This window comes from Zea mays, chromosome 5 (assembly GCF_902167145.1).
Source record: "Zea mays cultivar B73 chromosome 5, Zm-B73-REFERENCE-NAM-5.0, whole genome shotgun sequence".
Lineage (NCBI taxonomy): Eukaryota > Viridiplantae > Streptophyta > Magnoliopsida > Poales > Poaceae > Zea > Zea mays.
Genome location: NC_050100.1, coordinates 12514152 through 12524712, shown reverse-complemented (window position 1 = coordinate 12524712; position 10561 = coordinate 12514152). Strand labels below are relative to the sequence as shown.

At 49.2% G+C, this 10561-nt stretch overlaps 1 protein-coding gene across 1 annotated transcript; it reads right to left on the bottom strand.

Annotated features, from left to right (window-relative positions):
- Window positions 1–5968: 5968 nt before the first annotated feature.
- LOC100216938 (uncharacterized) lies at window positions 5969–9533 on the bottom strand. Its single transcript, NM_001143321.1, has 8 exons — window positions 8551–9533; window positions 8291–8458; window positions 8035–8200; window positions 7597–7707; window positions 7327–7520; window positions 7117–7247; window positions 6947–7040; window positions 5969–6278 (listed from the first exon to the last, which is right to left on the bottom strand). The coding sequence occupies exons 1-8, from the start codon at window positions 9531–9533 to the stop codon at window positions 5969–5971; spliced, it is 2157 nt and encodes a 718-aa protein (NP_001136793.1).
- Window positions 9534–10561: the final 1028 nt, after the last annotated feature.

The window sequence follows — 10561 nt, the reverse complement described above, 5'->3', positions numbered from 1 at the left end:
TTGCCCAGGACCGTGGTGGAGCTGCGGCAGGGGCCTCCGGCAGGGCGACCCGCTGTTTCCGTATCTTTTCTTGCTGGTTGCGGACGTCCTGCAAACCCTCATCAAACGGGACAGCCGGGTGAAACACCCACTTACGCCAGCGGAACCCTGTGTTGTGCTGCAATACGCGGACGACACTATGATTGTGATGGAAGGTGATCCGGTCAGCGTGTGTGCCTTGAAACAGCTACTGGACAGCTTCAGCTCGGCGACCGGTCTGTGCATAAATTTCCAGAAAAGTGTACTGGTTCCAATTCACATGGGAGAGTCTGCTGTTCACCATTGTGTGTCTTTGCTCGGATGCAGACGTGAAGGTTTCCCACAAACATATCTAGGTCTCCCTCTCTCCCTTACAAAAATTAGGCTTCCAACCTTTGTTCCTTACATGGCAAAAACTGACAAATATTTGGCGGGTTGGCAAGCCGCTCTCCTCAATCCAATGGGTCGCCTGGTGCTGATCAACTCGGTCCTGGACAGTCAGCTTGTCTACATCATGAGTTCCCTCCAACTGTTACCAGGATTCGTGAAGAAAATTGACAGCAAACGCCGCTCTTTCTTGTGGTCTGGGAAGGACAGTTGCGCAGGTGCAAAATGCTTGGTGGCCTGGGATAAAGTCTGCTTGGATAAGGATGAAGGGGGACTGGGCGTCACCGATCTGATGACGAGGAACACCTGCCTCCTCCTCAAATTGCTCCATAGGCTCTTCACCGCTGTGGGCTCGTCCTGGGCTAGCTGGGTCAGGGGACGCGTCTGCCTGGCTACATTGACCGGTGACCTGTCTGGTAATCACTGGATGACTCTGCGCGCCCTGCTCCCCCTCTACAGATCGATCACTACGTGCTCGATCAAAGATGGGCGGTCGACGGCTTTCTGGTTTGATGCCTGGCACGGGGAAGATGACCTGTCCACCAAATTCCTATCCCTCTTCAGTCACGCCAAGAATCCCGAGGTCAGTGTGCGTGATGTCCTGGAGGCTGGCCTTGCTGCACACCTCGTGCCGCGCCTGACCTCGCAAGCCGTTGCGGAGCGCGATGCACTCCAGTTGGTCCTCGACGACGTGTTGCTGTCCGAGGCGCCGGATGTGCGTCACTGCCCCATTGCTGGCGCTGGAGGTAATCTACACACAGGGAGCCTCTACCGTGTCATGCGCTGTGGCGAGGGGATGCGCAGTGCTGAGGCTGTTTTTGTTTGGCGCAACCAGGCCCCCCCTCGGGTATGTTTCTTTGGTTGGCTTGTCAACAACGGTCGCATCCAGTGCCGCGTTAACCTGGCCAGGAAACAAATTGTCCAAGATACTATGTGTGAGGTCTGTGGTCGAGCCCCTGAAGACACAACGCACATTTTCCTCCACTGCGGCTTCGCTTCCAGTTTCTGGGGTGCTCTGGGAATTACGATTGCCTCAGACTGCAGCAACGTTCTGCTGAGCCTGCTTCGGCCGCCCGCTATCCCTGCGAAACACTACAACATGTTTATTCTCCTCTGTTGCTGGCAGCTTTGAAGCGCAGAAATGATGTGGTGTTCCGTGGGGAAAGATCCCCCTTGCGGCTACCATGCTGTTGTGCCGCTCTGAAGCCGGTTTTTGGAGGTCCAGGCTGCGGCATGAGGACCACCAGGTCGTGGCCGCCTGGTGTCGTGTTTTGCATGTAACGTAGCGTTACCACTTCGATGTAATCTATGTAATCCATATCCCTCCTTGATGTACTATCAATAGGCGATTTGGCCGCAATAAGCAATGCAATTCAGGTGGGGATCCTATCCCCCGGTGATATTAAAAAAAAAAACACTGCTGGAAGCCCCTCATGCGCGTGACTCCACGTGAGAGATAGAGACTGCTGTACGGCGGACACAGGTCAATCGCAAGCGCATCTCCAGCTAGACCGACATGCTGCTGATGCTGATATCGTGTGAGCGGCACGAACGTATGCATGCATGCATGCGCGTTGCTCAGTGCCACACCAGTACGTACACCGATCAGCACGAGACGATAGTGACCCGCCCCGAGGTCTCAAAGCAGTGTGCCTGCCCTAATGACAATGTGTGCTCTCTACAGGAAAAGAGTCTGACTCCCGTGCCCTCAGGAGCCTGTTATTGGTGATGACCACTGGAGTAGTCAGGACGCACGTACTGGTGCCGCGTCCTTACGCGCGACCATCAGAACCAGGCGGCCATGCCCCAATCCCAATCCATGCGCGCACGGCGACAGATCGACATCGCCGTCTCACTCTCACGGTGGAAACTCGGGTGAAGAAGAAAACATGCACGAGTCCCTGGACGTGGACGGCTATGCTATGCCGGCCTCGCTGAATGCGTTCCGGCGTGCGATCGAGCTACGTACGGGGAAACGAACTGGAGCCCGGACGCCATGTGCCGGCCGCCGTACCACCGCGCTCGTCGGCCGTGCATGCTAGATTGCTTGCATGAATACGTAGCATGAGACATTGTGGACGCCGTACACTGGCCGCCGCGGAGGAGGCGCAGCAGCATGCGTGCACACTACTGTACGAGTACGTGCAGAATAAACAACATATGTGGTATACTGACATTGGTTACGTAATTATTATCGCCGCAGAGGTTAGCTCATTACGACATTATACCGCCTATATACGGGGCCCACGCTCGCTGTCACACAGTGACACATATCTACTATTGTTTATCCTCGAACAAGTATTTGGAGCGTTCAAATTTTGTTTCTAAATAATAATAAAAAAATACTTCTAGGACAAATTTAATAGTTTGAAATAAATATGTACGGAATTTGATGCTGGCCTTTTTCTTATGTTATCAAGCATATTATTACAAATAAGAATATAATTTTGCATATCCTTACAACAACAACAACAACAAAAAGAAAAGGTGAAAAGAATACCTGAATCCTTACCATAATTTTTTGGTTTGGGTTTTATGAATCTCAGTAAGCTCAATGCTAAAAAAACAAAAAAAAAACAATTTATATAGATTCTATATCGTATTTATCTATAAGTAAACGAATAAAAATTTAATATCCAAACAAGTATCTGTTTTTAGCTCCCTAGCGGGAGAACCGCGGCGATCCAGACTACCACCAACCAACTCCGCGTCGGCCCGCGCTCCATGGCCCCGGGGACGGCAGAAACGGCCGCACCGTGCTCACCGCAGGGAATCCGCGGGAGTTCCCTACCTACATCTGGAGGCGCAAAAGGCACTCGCTCCACACTCTAGGGGCCTCCTAGCGCTTCCCCAATTCTTCTACTTTTTTTTAACAGGAACCCAACCAACAGCCCAACAGAAACAGATCCCCGGAGCAGGTGAAGAAATCCTAGAATCTGCTGCACGTCTGCGCCGCCCACTCGGCTCCATTGACCAGAAGCAAGCAAGGAAGAAAATTGTTTTCCCCGGCATGGCCTGGGATTTCCGGAGATCTTACTTTCCGCGTGCCCAGGCAGAGGCAGGCACATTCACCGCAGACACGACAGTATAGGCAGCTGGCAATGCCCCTCTGAAACTTTTTATTTTAGTTTTTTTTTAAATACGTTCAGAAATTTTGGCTGGGTGTCATATGTCACGGCGTGGACTCCTAGGTTTAAACACGGTGTTATTTTTATGAAGAGCGTAGATGCGAAATTTTGGCAGAACAATAGCTAAATAAACAAAAATCGGGTTTGCCCCTCCTTCGTGGCTACGTACGAGTACAATAATCCTAGTACTCCATGGTGTAACAAAACAAAAGCATTTGATTAGTAACTCGATGCCCCCAACAACGCAGCAGATCGGCATAAAAGGGCAGAGAGATATGGTCAGATGGCGTGCGTGAGTAGCCGTAGAGCGAGCGGATAGGGGGAGGAGGAGATGACAATACGGGGGGTCGAAAGCCGAAACCGTACGGGAAGTCTTGGGCAGCAGCACTACTGCCTTGGACTTTGACCTGGTTCGTGTGCCGAGTTAGAGAAAATAATAATATATGTGTATGTATGCATTATCTTTGCGGCTGAGAGCGATTTAAAAAAAAGAAATGCCACACGATGCTATACGGTACGACTGAGGGCGGTCGTTGATACATTCGATTCTTCAGATAAAACTTAAATACAAGGTTTTTGTTTGCATCAAAAGGAGATACGATACGAGTGGTACCAGCAGAAAGACGGTGGTGCAGTCAGCGTGCCATGACCACCTCTGCAGCTTGGTCTTTTTTTTCTTTTTCTTTTGCAATACTGGTATACTAGATTTGTTTGTGAGAAATACAAACGGTGAATTAAAGATGCCCCTAAGCATAAAACAGTTTTTTTTGCGAGATATGCGAAGTCAAAGAAAGTAATTTTAAGGTACATTTTACATTTTTTATTGGGGTGGGGGGATGTTGGGGGCAATGCAGTAACAAAATCGTGCCTCATTGCGCACACACACAAAAAAAATTGCATTCTCTCCACAAGTTTGTATGGAGAAAGGAAAGCAGTGCATCAATCACAAAAAAATCAAATTCTAACTTTTGTCGAAGGGCGCAACTTGAATACCTACGTAGTGGCTAGCAAATGAAAACTTTGACAAACGAAGCTTTCTTGGATTGCTGGCTTGACAAATGAGCCTAGATGAGTCCATCTAATCAGCCATCTAGTAAGACTCCAAAATACAAATCTCCCCCTTTTTTTGGAGGGGGTACCCCGAGGCAAGCCACCAGCCCACCGCCAAGGCACTAACCTTCCATACGTACAAGTGGCATCCAGCTATAGCCTATAGCCTTGCACAGCCCCAAAGACCAGAGAGTCAGAGGAGAGATTCCCATGAGCCCCAGTGGAGAGCATTTTCATCTGAGGTAATTTACTGGCCAGAAGATACTTAGAGCAAAAAAAGTATGGGTAAGTGGTGGAGCAGTACGATGGCATTAACCCTAATAAACCTGTGACCATGATACCAAATCTGGCCCGCATCCGCCGGCCACAGCTCGAGACGCTTGTGCAGCCCATGGAAAAACGAACCCAGCTGCCTGTGTGGGGCTGATCCCATACCATAGGCTTCGGGGACCGGAGACCAAGACCCGACCCCACTTGTGGTAAACAGAATTAGCCGCCGGTATCAGCAAAGAGATTCCAGGTTTGGGCGTTATACGAACGAAAAGGATAGTCAAGATCAGCATCCCAATCTAACCATCTGTTGTGTTGTGCCCCTCTTTCCCGTCTTTTCATGCTCCCCCCCTCTCGTATCACTTTTCCCCACTTCCAATACTCATCTCCCTCTGACACATCACACCCCCCACCTCAGGTCAAGGACCTGCAAGCCTTCCCTCTCATTCCAGCCTGCAAAAAGCTATGGTAAGGTACAATAAATACTGGGAAAAGGAGAAGCCAACAACACAAAAGAGAGGGGAGAAGCAGTGGTCTGGGGCCCACGGGTCATGAAGATGCTGAATTCAATTCTAATCCACCCATTCCCAGGATCAAGGTGTATCTGTACATGATCTTATTGTTCACTGCCAGCCGCAGCCTTAAATATCATCTTTCTGGAAACAAAACTCCCTGCCCCATTCCTCACATCGGAACGATATATATAGAAGGGGAGCGGGGGGAAAAGAACTCCAACAAAACTAAGGAGATAAAAAAAAAGGACTGCTGCTACAATGGACCCGGAAGAACCAGTCTCTCACCCGCCGAATCACATCATTTTACAGACAAAATCCTCCGATCCCATGGCTGCGCTTCAAAATCCAGCCACTCGAATGATTTCCGGAGAATTCGCGGCAAATTTGCTTCGAACTCAGATCTCCTTCACTGCTGACCTGATGCTTCACAGTAGGTTACACCCAGCCGAGGGGCTGCTGCTTTACCGGATCCCCATGGATGAAGATGATTCTTGGCAATTATGCAGACTTCTTTACTGAGCGCAAAAAAACTGTCCCGGAATCATTACAGGTGCTCTGGCCTCCGCATGGAATTCGCGGTTAATCTCTATCCAATGCCAGTTAGCCATCTTCCACAAAAATTCTGCCGATGAAGTCTTGGAACCTCTTCGAGTAGAGCTTCGGGTCCACGGCAGAGATCGAGTTGGGATCTGTCTGTAATGACTTGTAAGCATGCTCGGCCCGCTTTCTTAAGCTGTAATCCTGGAGGATGTCAATTATCCCAAAGAATAAAATCACATCATGCACTTCGCCGGTCTGGTTTGGGAACAGGAATCCTCCACCTGTTAGGAGAAGCGGGTCGAATTCACTCCTCCTGGATGCTTGCTCTGCCCGGGCTGGCATGTGTGCACCAAGTCTAATCAGAGGTTTCCTGAAAGAAAGAAAAAATGTTGCCATGAGACATTACAGAACAGGTTATATTATATTATTTCAATGTCTGGAGCATTGGATGCTTTTCAACTAGAAGATGCAATCGTCTCTGATAAAGATAAGCAAACAACTAGGTCCCAACAGTGCCTAAATGCATCCATGTGTAGGCCAAGTGGACAGCAATGAAGCTTGTGCTATGATGACAACTCTTAAGTCTCCTATAAGATGGCGACCAGGTACAACTTATAAAGGCATGGACAAAACTTTTATGCCTTTCAGCAAAATCATAAATTCTGTTTTTTTATCAGCAAGAATCTCTTTGTCATCATCTAAAACAAGAATCAATCAATTGCATGGTTGGCACTGCAGTTGAGTTATGTCACAGGCCAAAACTTGCTAATCTGCTATATTTAATTTGAACATGCTCCTAAGAAGATACAAATTCATTTTGTGCGCGGAAACACCAAATGAAACCCACACAAAAGGATCAAATTCTGACGATTATAAAAAAACGGTAGGTGAAGCTAATAAACTATCCAATTTCTAAGATGTAAGATCACATAAAGATAAGTGATATGCTGGGAACAGCACTGATGATATGCAAAATGCAATGCATACAAGTCACATCAAAGCTGATCCCTAAATAAAATGCTGCATGCTGCAACGTACCGGTGGCAATCAGGTACCATATCAAAATCATCATCCGAGAAGCAAAGCTCTGGCGTGCCACCACCTTGAAATGACTCACTCTTTGTTAAAAGCTCTGGTTCAGGATCAACACAATGGTTAGAACAAGTACCTGACCTTGTCAAGGTCCAAATCAAGCAGCCCTAACTTACTTGGAGAGGCAGTAAAAGTAGAGGATCCCATCTTTGAGGCAGAGATGTCATCACAAAAGTGAACTCCTACCAAGAAACTGTAATCCATAATCCCTTCTGATTCCAAAAAATCACAGTCTCGTCCCAATTGTCTGCACAGTTAACTCGGTAAGAATTAGCTTTCAGTGGAAGCAACATTGATGCCATATAAGTTTTAGAAGATGAACTTACTCATGGAGATCGGTGTACCAAGATCGCTGCAACCGGAAGACAAAATTGAGGTCCAAATCCTTGAGTGTAGTTGTCTCATCAATTTCATCTTCAAACTTGTCTGCTGTTCGTCCATAGGATGAACCTTTCAAATCAAAACGGCGATGTATCTGGTATTCTGAACAGAACAGATTACCCATGACAATAAATCGGACCTAGAAAAAAAGAATTGTTAGAACCATGACTTTTGTGAAAAATTGCAATAAAAGGTAACTGATGTAGATATCACACCTTTTGTCCATTAAGGGGCTTCACACAGTGTACACCATAGAACCTCGTGATTAATGAGTTCTTGTATCGATTGAAATGGTTGTAGTAGCTATTTAACATTCGAATTAGCAGCTGCAGCAACAAAATAGCAGGAAATTAGCCGCTCTGCAAAAGCAGGAAAAACAGGTTTCTTCTTGGTAACTAATTGTACTTGGTAATTTAGTAGCACTTCTTTAACATTTGTAGAACAAAACATAACTAGGTTAGTTGCACGAAAACAACTTGTCACATGGAGCTTGACAAGAAAAAACATCTTCTCAATAGTATCAAATCCCACAATCCAATTTAATGAGAAACACAAATTAAGATAACTAGCTACAAACAAATTATTGCAAAGTATCTATACCATTTCGTGCAGGTAACTAGCATGTTTACATCAATGGTAAACAGAAACACTACCTTGACTTCTGATTTCTTCACTGTCTTAATCATGAATCGGTCATCTTGGGTAAGGTAAAAGAAGCTCCCACTTTTGCCGGGTGAAGACAGCTCCCTCAGAGCATCATTGCCACAGATCGCAAGCATGTAATCCGCTGTATCAACAGCAAACAACTTCCTCAAATGCCTGCAGTGCAGAATACAACATCCCAGTTCATTAATAGAGTTGTGCAGATATACCGCAGCACAGACAGACCAAGAGTCAAAAGATAAAAACCTGAACACCATGGGGCAGTAGTCCTTCCATCGGAACTCTCCAGATGAATGTGGTAGCGTAACCTTCGAACCCTCTGGTGGGAACCGTGTCCAGAACTTCTCCCCTGGGTCAAAATCGCCCGGTTGCAGTGCTCGCATCGGCACGGCCGAAGACTTTCCCACGGAATGCCTGCAAGATGCATAACCATAATAAACCTCCAATTCCACATCCTCTCCCAAAACCAGACCACATTGTGAGAGCACAGAACTACCAAATCTCACCTGATGCCCAATTGCAGCTGCAGCATGAGCTCGTAATTCTTGTGTCCCTTGGAGATGGTCTGCCCGGGTCGCTTACTCTCAGGCGTGGTGGCCGCCGACGACGCCCAGCGTGGGACTCCGCTGGCTGCTCGCCGGGTATTCCTCTGGGGCAGTTTCCGCGTGTACGTTGCCCCTCCCGCAACAGCCGCGGCCTCCTTGTAGAGCATGGACGCCTCGAGCGCGTCAACGATGTCGCAAGTAATGTCTCCAGCCTCGCCCTCCGACTCCCAGATGCAGATCCGCGGGGTCGCCTTCTCCCCCACACCCTCCACGGAGGATCTCTTCCTCACAGCAGCAGGAGCCCCAGCGCCCACCGGCGCGAAGAACGTGCCGCTTATAGCCGGCAGGTCGACGCAGGTCCCAGGCCAGGAGCCGACGTACCGGCTGCCGTCGGGCCACGTGAAGACCCCAGTCCCCCTGGGCACGCCATTCTCCCAGACCCCGTCGTAGCGGCTGCCATTGGCCCAGATGAGCACGCCGCGGCCCGAGAGCACCCCGGCGCGCCACTCCCCGACGTACTGGTTGCCGTTGGCCCAGACGTACCGTCCGTGGCCGTCCTGGAAGTTGCGCCGCCACTGGCCCTCGTAGTAGTCCCCGTTGGCGTAGCTCTTGGCGCCCACGCCGTGGCGTCGGTCCGCCACCCACGCGCCGCGGTAGGTGGCGCCGTCGGGGCCGACGAACACGCCCTGCCCCTCGATCCGGCCGCTGCGGAACTCCCCCTCGAATGTGGCGCCCGAAGGCCACGAGAAGCGGCCCTTCCCGGACGCCTTGCCCCGCCGCCACTCCCCCTCGTACATGCAGCCGTCAGCCCAGACGTACTTGCCCTTCCCGTGCGGAGATCCAGCGGAGAACCCGCCGCGGTAGACGTCCCCGTTGAGCAGCGTCTTCTCCACCACCGCCCCCTCCGCCGTATCCTCGCCGCCAGCACTGCCGGCGGCGATCATCGCCGGTGCCACCCGCCTCATTCCCCGTGCGCTCGCACTCAAGCCTGCGGCATTGCAGATCGGGAGCGGCTAGGTTTTGCGATTTGGGGATCGGGATTTATGCTGCGCTCCCTCGTCTCCTCTCCCCAAGCTTTTCACCTCCCTCCCCCTCTCTTTGGTTCGATTTTTTTTTCCTGCTCCCGCTGATCTGGGCTACGAGTGGTGGCAGTACTGGCCTAGGACTAGTACCACTGCTACTAGCGTGCAAGGGAAAGTGGTTGGAGGATGGGAGAGAAGCGAGAGGCCGGTGTGTGTGGGCGGGCCGGCGGGGGAGGGGATGGGAGGGGTGCGGGGGCGCTTTTAGCTTACCGCGGCTGGCAATGGGTAAATCTCCGCGACTGGAAAATTTCCCCCATACCCGTCAGTCTAAACTAGACCCAGCCGTTACATGTACCCACTGCAAAAGTTTCTCCATAGTAAAGCGTCGAGTAGTGGACTAGTGGTATACACTTGGATAAATTCAAGGAAGACACGAGCCATGGACGGTGGTGGCATGCGGAAGGTATGAGGAATAACCAATTGAGAAGGGAGGGATTAATATTTATATCTTATTTAGATGTTTATGTATTCATCCAGTATATATAAATTAAAGCAGGTATATAGACATCTAAATCAGTTTTTAGGGTTTTCATTTATTCAGGTTAGGCTATTTTAATTTTGGGTTCACATTATTAGGTTAGCCTATTTTGATTTTAAATAAGAGAGGTATTCTAATTATTTCTTGTCCATCGATTAATACATATATATAAGGACTACTAGGACATTCTAATTCTCACGTATTCAAATGGTGAATGATTTTTTATCTAATTATCCATAGATATCATGTTTTATCTCGATCCGAATTCTAATAAAATAAATATCATATACCGCAGGACTCGCTGAGATCAGCGCTGTCGCGCTTCGACGTGCAATAGGAGGCTCTCGGATCTCCTGAACGGCGGGCGACGGAGGCGGTTCACGGAAATGGTCCAATGGGTTGGGTGGTGGGT

What these genes read in the sequence shown, in the direction of transcription:
- LOC100216938 (NM_001143321.1), bottom strand. Translation starts at nt 9,533, where the DNA reads ATGATCGCCGCCGGCAGTGCTGGCGGCGAGGATACGGCGGAGGGGGCG. An exon ending in AGCCCCTTAATGGACAAAAG is followed by an intron (nt 7,521 to 7,596) that starts GTGTGATATCTA and finishes CTTTTTTTCTAG; the next exon opens with GTCCGATTTATTGTCATGGG. An exon ending in TACTTTTACTGCCTCTCCAA is followed by an intron (nt 7,041 to 7,116) that starts GTAAGTTAGGGC and finishes ATCCTGAACCAG; the next exon opens with AGCTTTTAACAAAGAGTGAG.